The sequence below is a fragment of the Amblyraja radiata genome, chromosome 22 (assembly GCF_010909765.2).
Source record: "Amblyraja radiata isolate CabotCenter1 chromosome 22, sAmbRad1.1.pri, whole genome shotgun sequence".
NCBI classification, from domain to species: domain Eukaryota; kingdom Metazoa; phylum Chordata; class Chondrichthyes; order Rajiformes; family Rajidae; genus Amblyraja; species Amblyraja radiata.
Window position 1 is genome coordinate 38,567,449 of NC_045977.1, and position 17,432 is coordinate 38,584,880.

General features: G+C 42.5%; 1 protein-coding gene across 2 annotated transcripts in view; it reads right to left on the bottom strand.

Moving 5' to 3' along the window:
- rnf216 (ring finger protein 216) overlaps window positions 1-17,432 on the bottom strand; it is a 120,724-nt gene that overhangs the window by 28,497 nt on the left and 74,795 nt on the right. For both annotated transcript variants that reach the window (XM_033041104.1, XM_033041105.1), the window contains one exon: window positions 746-843. In XM_033041104.1, coding sequence (XP_032896995.1) covers window positions 746-843 — 98 coding nt within the window. The remainder of the gene's footprint in view (window positions 1-745; window positions 844-17,432) is intronic.

Below are 17,432 nucleotides of genomic sequence, written 5' to 3' on the forward strand. Positions count from 1 at the left end.
CTCTCAATCATTTTGCTCTTTCCTGCATTGCTCCCCTCATTTCTTTATCTCCTCTGCAACAGAGTCTCCCTCTGCTTCTTGCTTGCCTCCCCCTCCTTTCCTTCTGCTCGCCCCCCCTCTTGTTTTCTCTATGTCTCCCCAGCTGTTTCCTTTGAGAGGATGTGAACCAAATAACTGTTATAGGACATTCATGACAGAAGTTTACTTTCCATAAAGCAAAAAGTGATCAATTTCCATTTTCGCAAAAAAACAATATATTCAATGAATAAAATGCCTCCTTTTGGCCTGGCTGACCCTGCAATGCCTTTAGGACAATGGGCCTTCGAGGTCAGGTCAAGAACCCGGCACTTGCAACAAATCGGACTTTAAAATTAAGTCAAATTTGGCCACTTTGTATACTGTTAGTGTGAATGAATGAATAAGTTTATTGGCCAAGTATTCACATACAAGGAATTTGCCTTGGTGCTCCGCCCACAGTTAGAAATGAAATAAAACATTAATAACAAAACATTATCGATTTAAAGCAGTACACCGAAGCAGCCATCGTCGGCACCAGCAGCGGATGCACTGCCACTACTATACACATGCAATGTACCTAGGATGTTTCCCTAAGACGTAACAAAGTGCTTATCTATAGTGATAGTTGAACGGAACTGCATACAAAAGTGAATTTCGTTGTACCTCGGTGCATATGACAATCAAGTACCTTTGAACCATTTTATCAGGCCGGCTGTCAGTTACTTACAATGACGTCCTGAACTTGATTTCATCTTTCTCGACCACCTGATCGCACGACAGCCCGGCATGGTCTTTCCATAACACCTGACACTTTCTGCAACTTTCCTTGAAAGGGTAGAGAAGATGAAAAACAAAATTAACCAACTCATGAACAGTTAAGTTAAAGTATACCTTGCACAAGTACATGTCAGTCCACGTGTCAGCACTGTTTATCACAGGGGTTTATATGATCTCAAGATACCTTATTTTTTGTTAACTGGCAAATGTACTCAGAGAGCAGATATTAATGGTATCGCAAAGAGCAAACCTGGAAATAACTGTTAATGGTCACTCTTGTAATGCGTCTTGCCGGAGGCAATTTTTGTTTAGTTTAGAGTTACAGCATACAAACAGGCCCTTCGGTCCACCAAGTCTGCGCTGACCAGCAATCCCCGCACACTAACACTATCCTACACTCTGGGGACAATTTACAATTATACCAAGTCAATTAAACCACAACCTGTATGTCTTTCGTAATGTGGGAGGAAACCCGAGATCCTGGAGATAACCCACGCAGATCATGGGGAGAACATGCAAACTCCGGACAGCATCAGTAGTCAGGATCGAACCAGCGTCTCTGGTGCTGTAAAGCACCAACTCTACCGCTGCTCCACCATTCAATTTAAGGTTGTTTCTATGTACAATTGCATCATGTTCAATCACCTATATGTAATATTCATCAGAAATTCTTTAAAAGTAATGCAAACGCCTTATCTTTCAATTAGCTATTGCATAACTCATTAAAGGTCCATACTGTGGCCTGAGAGTCTTGTTGAATTCCTTCAAATCTTAAGGAAAATTGAACCAGCACTGTGATCGACATTGCGCACTCATTTGTGAATTTTGTGCTTCTGGAGGTTTAGAAAAGGTTATACTCATTACTTAAATACTATTAAAACCAACACCTTAGGTTTTTCATGTAATTACCTCGACCAATGCCAAGATGCCAGATTTGATGACTGCACAAAAATGGGAGAAATTGCCAACTACAGTGAAGATGTTACACGATATTTATGAAATCTTAGTTCAGTATTTGTTGGCCTATTACATGCTGAAACTCCAATATAGAGATACGATTCGATTACCCAAGACAGATAGTTGTGATGCAAAAAATGATTGTCACTGATGCAATTCAGGTTTAAGATGAATTTAAGTTGTTGCTTTGCATGTAACATAATGTTTGGAATCATCTTTTACAGCCATCTTCAACAGAAGGAATTTGTAGAATCCAATTCTTTGGTCCAGTTGAGTTCCAATTCCAGGAAGATATTAAAACAATGTGCTCTAACACAAATCAATGCGTAAATCGCTGTCCTTAGTGATGCATCACACCATGGTTTGGGAACAGCTCCACCCAAGACCGCAAGAAATGTCACTGAATTGTGGATGCAGCCCAGACGATCACATAAACCAACCTCCCTGCCACTAATTCCCACTTCACGTTGCCTCGGCAAGACCACCAGCATAATCAAGGACAAGTCTCACCCTCCATCTTCTCCCCTCTCTCATAAGGCAAGAGGTACAGAATTGTGAAAGGCATACTTCCAGATTCAGGGAGAGTTTCTTCCCAGCTGTTTTCAGGCAACTGAACCATCCTTTCACCAACTAGCGAGCAGTGCTGACCTCTGCTTCATTGGAGACCCTCGTGCTATCTTTAATCAGACTTTACTGGTCTATTATCTTGCACTAAATGTCATTCCCTTTATCCTGTATCTGTACATTGTGGATGGCTTGATTGTTATCGTGTATAGTCTTTCCGTTGACTGGATAACTTTTCACTGTACCTCAGTAAACTAAACTTAAACTAATCTTAGGCAATTTTTTTAATGAATACGAAGAGAATTGTTTGAATATTAAGATAATCTTTAAATTTTATTTGCTCCATTTTGTTGGTGTTCATCAAGGAGGTTTTTAAAAAAAAAATACGAAGAGCTGAACCTCAAACATAAAGACAATCTTTACATTTTAAACGCCCTCTTTTGTTAAGAGTTCATTAGGGAGGGAGAAACATTAGTAATGGTTCCATTCCTAATTACCTCATTGTGATTGATATTGGAATAGCATAGACAACATCAGGCTCACCTGGGCAAAGAGCTTTTCCAGCATTCTAGGTAAAATATCATCAATGTTCAGATACTTGAGGAAATTGTTTTTCCAGAAAAAGAATGGAACTAAACCCCACACACAAATATAGTCCAAACCTTATATAATAAAATAGCTGTATTATTAATGTACATCTTGCAATCTTTGCCGAGTATCTTGAAAGAATGACACAATTTGGAACATAACTGTACATTCAAATTTACACTTCATATAATTTAAAATTTCTTAGTTTTGGATTTAAAAGCCTGCAGTAAAGTGTTGTGCCCCTGCCCTCTCTCCTTCTCCCTCTCTAGCCGCGCCTGCGAGTTGGGGGCCATGCGCGAGTGGATAGGGCGGGGGATGGGGTAAAAGGAGGGAATGAATAATATTAATATAATATCAAGGGGGTGGTTAGTGTGTGTGGTGTGTGTGTGTGTGTGTGTGTGTGTGTGTAGTGGTGTGTGTGTGTGTGTGTGTGTGTGTGTGTGTGTGTGTGTGTGTGTGTGTGTGTGGTGTGTGTGTGTGTGTGTGTGTGTGGAGTGGTGTGTGTGTGTGTGTGTGTGTGTGTGTGTGTGTGAGTGGTTAGTGTGTGTGTGTGTGTGTGTGTGTGTGTGTGTGTGGTTAGTGTGTGTGTGTGTGTGTGTGTGTGTGTGTGTGTGTGGAGTGGTGTGTGTGTGTGTGTGTGTGGTGTGTGTGTGTGTGTGTGTGGTGTGTGTGTGTGTTGGTGGGGTGTGTGTGTGTGTGTGTGGTGTGTGGTTTGGTGTGTGTGGGTGTGTGGGGCGTGGTGTGTGTGTGTGTGTGTTGTGTGTGTGTGTGTGTGTGTGTGTGTGTGTGTGGGTGGTGTGTGTGTGTGTGTGTGTGTGTGTGTGTGTGTGTGTGACGCTGCAGACTGCCCCCCCCCCCCCCCCCACTTGGCCTAGTATCGTTTAAAATTTCTTCATTTTGGATTTAAAAGCATGTGGCAAAGTGTTGTGATTTTGGACTGAAGGAAGGAGAACAGTGACATTTCCCAGGGATTGACAGATACCAACCGACATACAAATTGTGAATAACGTATGGACTTTGTAGAGCAGGTTCTTAAAACAATGACTGCAAAGAGAAAAAAATTGGGAAACATTCTTTCATTTAACATCATGGAATCCATTTTGAAAAAATGCAATTTCTGAAATCAAATCTCAAGGCAGAAACCTCACGAAAGCAGCCAGTCAATTGTTTTTTGGTTGCCTACCCCAAAGATTAATTTCTTGATTTGTCAAATTCTGAATATGCTGCTCGAAAGCCGACTCAGCAGGGGTTAAATTAAACACAAGAACAGAACAGCAGGGAGGGAACGTCCGGTGAAAATGGCATATAAAGCCACACCTGCTGTGTGGATGCACAGCAGTAAGAAACGCTGCTTTTCAGTAGTGACTGAGCAAACCCTAGTGGTGGAACTCTAGTCGTGCTTCTGAACCATTCTGCTTCATTGAAACAACAGAGTCCATCGGCAGCTCCAAAATACTTTTTTTTTTTAAATAAGCGGCAAAAATACTTTTCTGGTCCAAGACAAAACACAAATGGCGAAAGAGGATGATTTTTGATTAACTTTTATAATATGCTATTCTATTTTCTTCAACATCGTCTTTAAAATAATTTAGCCTGGATGTTTCTTCAAAGATGCTACCTGGGCAGGAGACTGGAACACAAAGAAACAAGATATCCTTGGTAGACAAAAATGCTGGAGAAACTCAGTGGGTGAGGCAGCATCTATGGAGCGAAGGAAATAGGCAACGTTTCGTGCCGAAACGTTGCCTATTTCCTTCGCTCCATAGATGCTGCCTCACCCGCTGAGTTTCTCGAGTATTTTTGTCTACCTTTGATTTTCCAGCATCTGCAGTTCCTTCTTAAACAAGATATTCTCGGTGTTCAAGGTCATTATTCTATCCTAACTATTTAGGCAATAGACAATAGGTGCAGGAGTAGGCCATTCGGCCCTTCGAGCCAGCACCGCCATTCAATGTGATCATGGCTGATCATCCCCAATCAGTGCCCCTTTCCTGCCTTCTCCCCTTATCCCCTGACTCCGCTATTTTTAAAAGCCCTATCTAGCTCTCTCTTGAAAGCATCCAGAGAACCTGCCTCCACCGCCCTCTGAGGCAGAGAATTCCAGACTCACCACTCTCTGTGAGAAAAAGTGTTTCCTCGTCTCCGTTCTAAATGGCTTACTCCTTATTCTTAAGCTGTGGCCCCTGGTTCTAATAATGACCTGAAACAGTAACTTATTTCCTAAAAAACTGCAATTTTCAAATAATTTAAATGATAGGATGCCCTTTCAGATAGATGCCTCTGTAGTTAAAGCCTCCATTGTCAGTGGTTTGAGAACTCCGGAGTGACTAGAGTAAGGTGACTCAAATTCATTTTCTTCCCCCATGTTGCTATAAGCTAACCGGTTTATGCAAAGCCACAGAAATAGTTTCATCGTCAAGAATTTAGTTTTATAAAAGTAATGTTTTGTGGAGATAGAGCATAGAACATTACAGCACTAGAACTGGCCCTTTGGCCCACAATGTCAGTGCCAAATATGATGCCAAGGCCAACTCTGACCTTCAGTGCACATAATCCATTTCCAACCATTACCTGCACCTCCGTGCACCTCACCAAAATTCTCTTAAATGCTACTAATGTAACTGCCTCGACCACCACCCTGCAGCAGTGCGTCCCGGGCACCCACCCACCACCCGTCTGTATATGAAATGAAACTTGCTCCACACTCCCTTCTGCACTTTCATGTGCTCCACTCGATTGCATGAATATAATCTCAATCCTGCGTGATCAAGCTTTGTATTTGCTTTTCCTCCAGCTCTCAATTCTGTTCACTACTTATTTGCAAGTGTGTAAATATCAAATACCCCACCAAGGTAGAAATATTAAAGACTAGAGGGCACAGCTCCAGAGGGAGAGAGGCAACGTTTAAAGGAAATGTGCTCAGCAAGCTGTCTTTAAACATAGTGGTGCGTGCCTGGAACATGCTGGAGGCAAATACGACAGTGATGTTTAAGAGGCTAGAGGCACCTGGACATGTTGGGAATGGGGGGGGTGGGGGGATATGGCACATGTGCAGGCATATGAGATTAACATATCTTGGCATCATATTCAGCATAGACAATGCTCGCCGAAGGGTCTGTTTGTGATGTATGCGTTCCATGTACAAGGCAGCAATTGTTCGGATCTGCAGGTATTGAAGGTCTGCTGGTGACTTGTCCAAATGGTAGTCTCCATGTACCGACCGGCATACACGGTTAAGCACAAATAGTTTCATAACCCAGCCCCAATCTGCAACCATGTGATGGCCACACAACAGCATTTCCCAGAGGAGCTCAAACAGCAATTCAGAAGAGCGCACCAGATAATTTCCCCCCTTTCTTTGTTCAAGCATGCCTGAAATCTACTGCCATAGTCAGCTGCTGCAGCAGCTAAATGAGCTAATTCAGCACCATTATACTTTGTTCTCGGCTCTTGTTTCAGTATCGCAGCAGACAGTGCAGTAAACTCACTGAACCACAGAGGATCATATTCAAAATGGATTTTCAGAGCCCCCTCGTGTGGTGTGTGCACAGCTTGTCGGGCCAAGTCATCAAAGTCATATTGCCACCTTTGTGTTTACTTAGTTTAAATACTGTGATGTTTGGCACTCCAAAGAGCATATGGTGCAACATGGAGTTAAATGAAATGGCAATCCACTCGGGTCATTGTAAATCTCATTACCCACTCCTCTTGTATAATGGACACATATCTCAAATAGCAAGCATGTAACCCAGCACTTTAGGATAGTCCAATTCTGAATTGTGTAACAGAGCATGAGACTCTGCAGTCATTTAACTACCCAGCAACATTAAACATCAGTTAAATGCGGCCTGGTCAAATCTGAAAACCATACCAGACGCATAAACAAATGCTGAAGACAGGCACAAACTAGAGGATCAGAATATTGCCCTGCTCCTGAAAAATCTTAGAGCTTGGATCAAAAACAGTTCTCCAGAAGACGTGGTGATCTTTTCTTGAGGACTGTAATATTTGCAGCAATAACCTTAAGTTATCAGGTTAACAGATCAGCCAATGCATGTGAAGGGCACATTTGGATCAAATATTTTTCATTTCAGAAGTTAAGGGATTTTTTTTAAAGACAGACAGTAAGTCGGTCTTTAAAAAAATCCTTTTACTTCTGAAATGAAACAAAAAAACATTTGGACAGGACTACAAATAAGAAATGAATATAACGGAGAAATACAAAACTTTCATCATGTTACCGTTAAAGTTCAGAATCTCATTCCAATTTAGAATAACAATTTAACTGGCTACACAAAAAAACCAACTGAACACACAACTTTTGTAATAAAAAGATTAATTAATTCATAACTGATGATGAACTTTGGATTGGCTTAGTTATCATCATTCCAAACGTAAAAATGAATTCCACAAGTGTGCTGTACAATTTGCCAGGATCTTTCTACAATGGAAACTAATATTTGTTGTGTGAAGACAGACGACAGTTAACACTGCAAACAATCAAGCAGATCTGGTAACTGGGTGAACGCTGTAGTCTCTATTTATACCGGTATTAAAAATAGCTTGCAACCAACCTCACCCACCAGTTCTGTGACCAATAACTGCGGGTAGAGGCTGCAATCTTTCACACCTATTTTGCATCAGACTGACTAAGGTTACTTCTGACTAAGCCGCTCACGAAGTAAATGTCAATGCTATGTGGTATGCAGACGTTGGGTGCGTTTCAATCCATGGTATAACTTTGGGACAGAGTACTGTATTTAAACAAAGTAATTTGCTTAGCCTCAGTCATGAGGAGGACACATGTGGAGCAGTGCATAACAGTGGCAGCTTTATACAAAGAGACAAGTGCAACAACACATAAGGAGCAGCTTAACACAGGAAATGGGAGAGTCAATATAACAGTTTTACATAATCTATACGTCCTGTAGGATTGTTAGTAAAATCTCCCACTTTGACCAACCATGTTCCCGAATGTTGGGGGAGTCCAGAACCAGGGGCCACAGTTTAAGAATAAGGAGTAGGTCATCTAGAACGGAGACGAGGAAACACTTTTTCCTCACAGAGAGTTGTGAGTCTGTGGAATTCTCTGCCTCAGAGGGCGGTGGAGGCAGGTTCTCTGGATGCTTTCAAGAGAGAGCTGGATAGGGCTCTTAAAGATAGCGGGGTCAGGGGATATGGGGAGAAGGCAGGAACGGGGTACTGATTGGGGATGATCAGCCATGATCACATTGAATGGCGGTGCTGGCTCGAAGGGCCGAATGGCCGACTCCTGCACCTATTGTCTATTGGTGCACCTTTCCAAATGTTTATTTTGGCTTGACGTTTATTTTTAAAATGACTTGGAAAGGCACAAAGTGCTGAAGTAACTCAACGGGTCAGGCAGCATCCCTGGAGAACATAGATAAGCAACGTTTCAGGTCGGGACTCTTCTTCAGAGTACTAAATGACTTGGCATGCCTTTACGTTGAAGTCACTGAACAAAGGAAGTTTGCTTCCCCCAGTATTACACTACAGCATGATGAACAAGCCTCTGTTGCCACACACAAAATGACACGGGTAAAATACTGACGAGCAAAATTCATATGAGTCATCTGAGGATCACACTGTGAGAACAACCCGTCTGAAACTTGACCAACACATGTTAGTTATTATTATTAAAGCAAAAACAGTTATTGTTGACTGTGACTACTTATTGAAAGCAATAATAATTGTCCAGCAGTGAACATTTACATGAATGAACCACAACCCCCTATCAGCGAACATGCTTTTTGGCTCTCAGTTACAGTTAGATGAAGCATTAAAAAGAAATATTATATTTCCCATGTCCCTCAGCAGATCTCTCCAGTGGATGCAAACAATCCCCTGGCATGTTGACAGGCAGCAGGGGAATCCTGACCCCCCTGGCAGCATGTCGATAACCAGATGCTATCATATTTGTTTGCAAGAGCTTGCTGTGGGTAAATTAGCTGTTGAGTTTCCAACAATGGTGACTGTACAAAAGCACAAATTTTTTTTCCCCGTCCAAACTTTAAAAATGCCACGCACATCTCTAACAGTCAACAATTAAATGTTATAATCGGGTAAACACATCCAGCAGGAGGAGGGGCATGAAAAGAGGAGCTTTTCAGATGTGACACACAAATATGTGAATAATAAAAATCACAACAACAAAAAAAAATCACCGAGGCTTTTTACACATAATTGTCCCATATAATATGCATAATAATGCACGATTCAACCTTTGATCATGATTGAGTGATCGTGTTTTGACCATGGAATATTTCAATGCCGTTCTTTAAATTACAAAGATGTATAAACAAATGAATCAATTTTCATGATGAACAGGAAGAATACTATGTTATTTTCTCCATAACTGAACACGTTTATTCACCAAATCCCTCGAGACCGAAGCAGTGGTGGAATTGCTACGGAGACTGAAATTTTACTAACTAATAATTTAAGCATGATACCAATTTTGATGTTTGTAAAAACACTGAGGAGATTTGTAATCTGTAATTTTATAGTCCCTTTTTGTCATTATGCTCCATCGAATCACGAGTTAAAATAATCATTCTCAATCTGTTTCTGCCCATATCAAAATTAAAAAACGCCAGCATCACATAATGAATATTGTTTTGAGTCTTACATCATTTCACAAAGAAGAATCTGGATATCCCATCAAAACGTCAACTCAGTTATAGCTGCTGATGGCCACTCTGTTTTTTGGCCAAACGCTATAATGTGGTCACAAATCATGTTAAGCTGTAAAATATGTGCACTAGAAAACAATATTACAGTAATGAGGATGGCTGTGGTTCATATTTTCTTCACTTTGCCTGGTGATGTCAAAGGACATTTGACAAAGCAAAAGATCTTACTGTTATCCAGATGGCTCTTCAATGAAAGTCGTGAACAGAAGTGTCCAGATTTAAAAAAAATAGACCATCATCCATATTTCACACTCAAGTCATTTTGTGTGCTTGGGGAACGTGAACTCTTGCCAATTTTCTCCGTTGTGCTCTTGAAAGCATCAAAACTTCTGTGAAATGGTCCCACTGGCATTGTGCACCATCTGCACATTTTTCATATGATCACAATACACGAGGGGGAGGGGAGGGGGAGGGGGGATAGTCTCACGGAAACACCCACCATGTTGTGTCCACGTCCCAATTTGCAAATATGTGCAAATTTAAGAGCAAATGTTGAAAAGTGAATTAAGAGCAGGAACCTATATCAAATTTCACTCCCTAATCAGAGTTCCTCCAGGACTCTGCAACAAACGCTGCCCTCTTATTACTTATCTAGGACAGAATGAAGACTGAATCACAAACGTATCCCCTTTGGCTGAATCGCAAACATATCTTGTGTGGGTTGAAAGCTCCTTGGATACATTTTTAAGAAGGAACTGTCGATGCTGGTAAAATCTAAGGTAGACACAAAATGCTGGAGCAACTCAGCGGATGAGGCAGCATCTATGGAGAGAAGGAATTGGCTACGTTTCGGGTCGAGACCCTTCAGACTGATGTCAGGGGAGGGGGCGGGACAAAGAAAGAATGTAGGCGGAGACAGTAAAAGACTAGTGGGAGAACTGGGAAGGGGGAGGGGATGGAGAGAGAAAGCAAGTCAATGTTCATACCGCTGGGGTATAAACTACCCAAGCAAAATATGAGCGGCTCGAATAAATTGCTTTAAGTCTTTTTTCCAATTAAAAAAAATAAATGTCATCATTAATTCACATATCCTCCATAGGTGTGTATTTTAGATATTGGCATAGAACTGAGAACAGTACAGCAAAGGACCAAGCCCTTATCTGCCTGCACATGATCCATATAGGGAATAGCACCCCTGGAGACACCCATGGTCAGCCATGACCGAAGGGAGCCTAAGATAATCCATATCCTTGAATTCCCTGCATATCCATGTACTTATCCAAAAGTCCCTTAAATGCCACTATTGTATCTGCCTCAACCACCATGGCAGTACCTGCCTCAACTGCCGAATAAATAAAATTATACTATCGCAACCTTTAGGAAACATTTAGACAGGTCCATGGATAGACACAAAAGCTGGAGTAACTCAGCGGGACAGGCAGCATCTCTGGAGAGAAGAAATAGGTGAAGTTTCGGGTCGAGACCCTCCTTCAGACATGGATAGGATAGGTTTAACGTAATATGGGCCGAACGCAGGCAGGTGGGACAAGCGCAGATGGGACATGTTTGCCGGTGTGGGCAAGTTGGGCCGAAGGGCCTGTTTCCTTCGCTATAAGACTCTATGACAACCCCAACATGTTATTCTTTAAACATTTATTTGTTTGCCAGCTTTAACACAGGCCTGCAAGGTTGGTGACATACTCTTAGATCCGATGCAATTGTTTTTAAGCACAACTAATGATACACACTGCACCACAGTCAAGATCTGGCTGTGCAATGTGGGTTTGCTTCCCGATTCCATACATTGTTAGTTTTCAATCTGGAAAAGCAGAAACGAAAGATGCGAGTGGCAAAGGGCAAAAGAATAAGATCAAGATCAGGGACTGGGAACCGCAAACCGAGAATCAGTGCTCATGAAAAGTGCAGAGGGGCAACACCGTGGCACAGTGGTTCGTCAGACCCCACCTCCTGTCAGAAATCCTTCATCCACTCCATCCCCTGCTAAAGATGGCAAACCGTGAAAGCACAAATTACTTGTAGATGAACTCACTGGAGAAAGTAATGCCTCATCCCTGCATCTGATTTTCTTTATTTCACGGTAATTACCTGTATATACAGATTAATAAATTTCAATTAAGATGCAACATACAGTTTAAAGCTTTTGTCCCTCAATCATCTGGATTTTATGAGCTGCTGCTGCTGCAGGCTAGCTTCTCTGCACATAAACCAAATATAACCATAGAAGGTTGAAATTGATAAAAGCCCCGACTTCAAATAAGGGTTGCAACTCAAACTGTTAAAGGGTGTTAGATTTCCCCCGACTAACACAGCAGCTTAAATGTACACTGCCAGAGACAGCTGGTGATTTCTGATTGGAAGCGGTTAGCATGCTCGATCATGTGATCGCTCTACTGAAGGACCAAGGTCAAATTCTCTGCTTCTGCAAGTCATAGAATTATACTGTACCTATAAACACGGGGAAGGCAGCCACAACCGGCACTATAGCCAATAACAAAGACTACCGTTTACTTTATGAAGATCTACAGGGGATAAAATAATCAGTTTTGGCATTGAAAATGTTTATTCATGTCGTGTGTTATTCATTATTCAATGTGGCATAGCAGTAGAGTTGCTGCCTTACAGCGCCAGAGACCCGGGTTCGATCCCGACTATGGGTGCTGTCTGTACGGAGTTTGTGCGTTCTCCCAGTCACCCGTTTCCTCCCTCACTCCAAAGACGTACAGGTTTGTAGGTTAATTGGCTTGGTATAATTGTCCATTGTCCCTAGAGTGTGTAGGATAGTGTTAGTGTGCAGGGATCGCTGGTCAGCGTGGACTCAGTGGGCCGTAGGGCCTGTTTCCGTGCTGTATCTCTAAACTAAATTAATGATATCCAGCCAAATGGCTGTATCTTTCCAATACAACTTTGTCAATGGATACTTTTGTGCATATACCATTTAATTTCCTTTCGAGTCATACAGACGGAAACAGGCCCTTCGGCCCAACTTGCCAGTGCCGACAAAGATACCGCCATCTATACTAGTCCCACCTATCCATGTTGGGCTCATATCCCCCTAAACCTTTCCTATATCGTGAATGTTTTTATCCAAGGTAGCAATCATGTATGATCTTTAATGGTCCACAATGGGAAGCTATTTTGAATAAATGTTACCTGACGCTAATTTCTCTTAGCCAACACCCACATGCATTTTCCAGTAGTATTCACTGACAGAATTGTGTGCAAACTTTGACTAATTTTCCCCTCTAAAGACTCTGGGATGAGAGCAGTGTTCCAGGATTGCTTAATATAAATTTTAGCTACAATTCAAGGACCCAACTGTGAGAAACTTGGGAGAAAAGTCCCAGATACAGAGATAATTCGGTTTTCCCCTAATTTTCATTCCCCCCCACCACCAACTTTCATTTCTTACGCTATGAAACACTTAAAATCGGAAAGGACCTGGTTCATTAGATAATACATAACCATCAATCAGATAAGGTGAAGTTTCAAACTTTCCAGTTAGATTAGGGAGATACTGTGATGGAAAAGTGGGCATTACTGACAGGAACTCGAGCAGTAGCTCCAGCGATGGCAACCACAGTGGAGCGGCAAGGAAGACAACTTCCATCTTAGCTGCAACATGCTGAGCTAAGACACAGAAACAGTCTGACTGTTTCTGGTGTGCACGGCTCTCCACTGAAGGTCACTTATCCGTTAACTATTCCACTTGCAATGAAATACGACAGAGGCATTTGAGAGGCTTTTTGGTTGGCGCTTGAAAGTGCAAAGAATAGAGCGATATGGATCGTGTACAGGCAGATGAGATCAGTTTAACTTGGCATCATGTTCAGCACAAGAAAATTGTGGGCCGAAGGGCCCGTTCCTGTTCTGCACTGTTCTATGAAAGACACATCCCAGAAGGATATAATACTAGTGATCCCCGAGACCTTGTTTAGAATTAGCATTCCTGCTTAATGAAAATGCCTGCATTCCAATGAATCTTGCTGCAAATTAACTTAAACAAGCACATATTTTGCCTGCCAATTTGTGCAGAAGAATGAAGAAAAACACCCATGGTGAAGCAAGACAATTGATTGTTTTGCAAAAGGCATATTTAAAGAATGCCCACACATTTAACATCTTATAGCTGCTCCCATGTTGTTTATCATTTGCTCTGCAAAAGGACCGACAGATCATATGTTCCAACTCATTCACTCAATCAACACCCCCGGAGCATGCTTCAGCCGCAAATAATGCAAGCAAATAACAGCCTTGTTCTCTTCCTGTAAACCCGGTTGACCTCGGCTTGTACTCGCTAGAATTTAGAAGATTGAGGGGAGATCTTATAGAAACTTACAAAATTCTTAAGGGGTTGGACAGGCTAGATGCAGGAAGATTGTTCCCAATGTTGGGGAAGTCCAGGACAAGGGGTCACAGCTTAAGGATAGAGGGGAAATCCTTTAGGACCGAGATGAGAAAAACATTTTTCACACAGAGAGTGGTGAATCTCTGGAACTCTCTGCCACAGAAGGTAGTTGAGGCAAGTTCATTGGCTATATTTAAGAGGGAGTTAGATGTGGCCCTTGTGGCTAAAGGGATCAGGGGGTATGGAGAGAAGGCAGGTACAGGATACTAAGTTGGATGATCAGCCATGATCATATTGAATGGCGGTGCAGGCTCGAAGGGCCGAATGGCCTCCTCCTGCACCTATTTTCTATGTTTCTATCTCTGACGCTGCGCCACTGTGTCACCCAAATAATTGTAAAGACATTGAAAATATCTCCCTCCCCCCTAAAACTCTCTCCCCACCTCCCTCCCCCATGCTGTCACCTCCAAACTCGTAAATGTAGTTAGAACAGAATTTGGCCGCACAGCCATGAAATAGAGGGAGCATACACCAAGGGGCAGAGAACACAGCCTGGCGGGGTGCCTTTGTTGAGAATTATCATGGATGATGTAATGTCACCTGTCCTGAAAGATGGCAATCTATGAGTCAGATAAATGAAGGATCCAGTTGCAGAGGGTTTAACTGAGTCCCAGGTCCAGGGATTTAGAGAGGAGTGTGGTTGGAAATATGGTGTTGAGAGTGGAGGTATAGTCAATAAATAAGAGTCTTTGTTATCCAGGTGGCCCAGAAGTGATTGCAAGGCCAGGAAAATGGTGTTTGCCATGGACCTGTCGTGGCAGTCGGTGAAGAAGAGCAGTTATCAAGGCTATCTGGGAGGCTGGGGTTGACATGCGCCACGACCAGCCTCTCAAAGCGCTTCATAATTGTAGAGGTCAGAGCCACTGGATGGGTCATTAAAGCATGCTACTTTATTTTCCTTGGCATTGGATTCCAGTCGCCATCTTAAAGCAGGTGAGGACCCCAGACTGAAGTGAGGAGAGTCCACAAATATGTCTGCCAGCTGGTCCGAGACTAGACCAGGAGGCAGCTGTTAATGATATGATGATCCAGAATTGGATCCAAAATTGCCTCTTGGTATTCTTAATCAACAGCACCTTTAGAAAGGAGGGCCAGCTGTTTTACTTTCCTCTGTGCTCTTCACTTCCTCTTCCATTCCCCTGCTCTTCCTGTTCCTAATTGAAGTTTGTCACAATGCAAGTTATTTGGGGCAACTTTTTGCCGATATCCTTTGCACATTTCATTGCCTGAAGAACGTCCAAGGTCTGTCGCATAATCATTTTTGATTATGTTTGCAAGCCCTGTTAAGTCTGAAATACTGTATTCTGTTCAACAAAACCTTAAAAGGCACATTCAGGACAACTGAGTGAAACAAGCTGAAGTCAATTTTCCGCTTAGTTACACCCTGCAAGTGTGCACGGAGCTTAACTAGGTACAAGTATAATTTAAAGTGTCACATAAATACAGCTATGTGCTTGAAACTAATATTGTTCCTCTGGTTAATTTTTTTTTTTAAATCCCACTTTGCAATTTATTTACTTCAACTAGAATAGCAATTTCTCAACAGCAAACTCGCTACAAGTTCATTTTGGTAAGGACACATATAAAGTGTTTGTGGTCCTGGTATAAATATTAAAAACAAAATGGAGATTGCCTTTGGTTCTCAAATATGTGTAATCATGTCAGGCAACATAATTTTCTGCATCAATTTGCATTCATCTGCATCAAGGACTGTAGAATTACATGCATGTGGTACATTCATGGAGCGAGGCCAAGTGCATGGACCTACAGCTTTATGGAGCAGCGGCAGAGGACACCAACAGCTACGCTAGGCCAGGCCGACACTGCAACGCTGCCAGAACAACGGGCCTTCATGGTCAGGTTAAGAAACTCTGCACTTACAACAACTGGGACTTGAAAATGGCGCCAAACTTGGCGCCATTTTCAAGTCCCAGTTGTTGTAAATGCAGAGTTTCTTAACCTGACCATGAAGGCCCGTTGTTCTGGCGGCGTTGCAGAGTCTCTCAGTGTGCCATTTCTATACCCTTGGCCTGTATCCAAGTGCTTATGTATAGTAATAATTGTGAACTGTTTGCAAAAATGAGTTTCACTGTACCTCGGTACACATGACCATAAAGTACCTTTGAATTGCGCCATTGAAACAAGCATACAGCCGATTGAATTTCATTTAGACTAACCATATCTTTCATTACAACATTCAAACCACACCTTTCTAATAACCTCATTTACTGGAAAGCAGAAGCACATGGTTCCTCTCTCCCAGCAGCTGAGAAATATCAAAGCAGCCTAGATTATTGAGCAGTTTTATTGGTGTCCAGTGCACCAGGAAGTCAGCAATTCAGTGAGAGGCGCAAGTCACCATTGAGGAACCAAACTTTCAGCATGAAATGCAGGTAGGTGCTGCCACTAACTGCCTCTGCAAACCAGTGACAGGACAGTTATGGTCTGGTGATTCCTCATAGACTAACCCCCACACCATTTTTATCTGGGGAAAGAAATTCTCAGCTGTGTGAAGTAACATTGAAAAACTATGGGCAGGCATCAAAGGCCATGGTCCTATACTTGGGACAATTGATAGCAGCACAGTAGATGCATTTGTTGAAAGACAGTCAAATGTTAGTGCGAAGTCTGAAGGCCAGGAGTAGGTAATTCACTGACATCTTCATAATTCCTCGAGATCGAGAAGGACTTATGGGCTTTGAGGTGGCTAATGAGAACCAATGTGGGCACCACAGACTAATAATGCACAGTTGATACCGGTTCTGCTTGGGGCGGCTGGTAGAGCAGCTACCTCGCAGGGCCAGACGCCCGGGTTTGATCCCGACCTCAGATGCCGTCTGTGTGGTGTTTGCACATTCTCCCCGTGACTGTTTAGGTTTCTTCTGTGTGCTCCAGTTTCCTCCCTCATCCCAAAGACGTGTGGGCTTGTAGGTCAATTGGCCTCTGTAAATTGCCCCTGGTGTGCAGGGAGTGGATGAGAACAAGTGGGATAACAGAGAACAATTGTGAACTAGGGTGATCAATGGTGGGCATAGACTCAGTGGGCTGAAGACCCGTTTCCCTGCTGTACCTTTAATTAAACTCTAAAGTTAAATTTGGGTTGGTCATGAATTCTTTCTGCTGCTTCCTCATGGCTTTGCAGTGCTCCAAATACACAAGGTTCTCAATACCATCGCAAATGCCGCTACTCCACGTTGAGTGGTCATGTACCAGATGTTTCCAGGGGTCAGTGAGGACATTGCACTTCAAGGAAAGTTTGAGCATATCATTAAACCTTTTATACTGTCCGCCTGATAATCTCTTCCATTTTTTAAAACTCAGAGAGAGTATTTGTTTCACGAACCTCACGTCAGGCTTGCCCACAACAGCTCTCAGAGATATGTAACCAGGGCCTCAACACCAAGAATAATGTTTCCGGGGAAGGATACCGATCCCAGGCTGAACAGTAC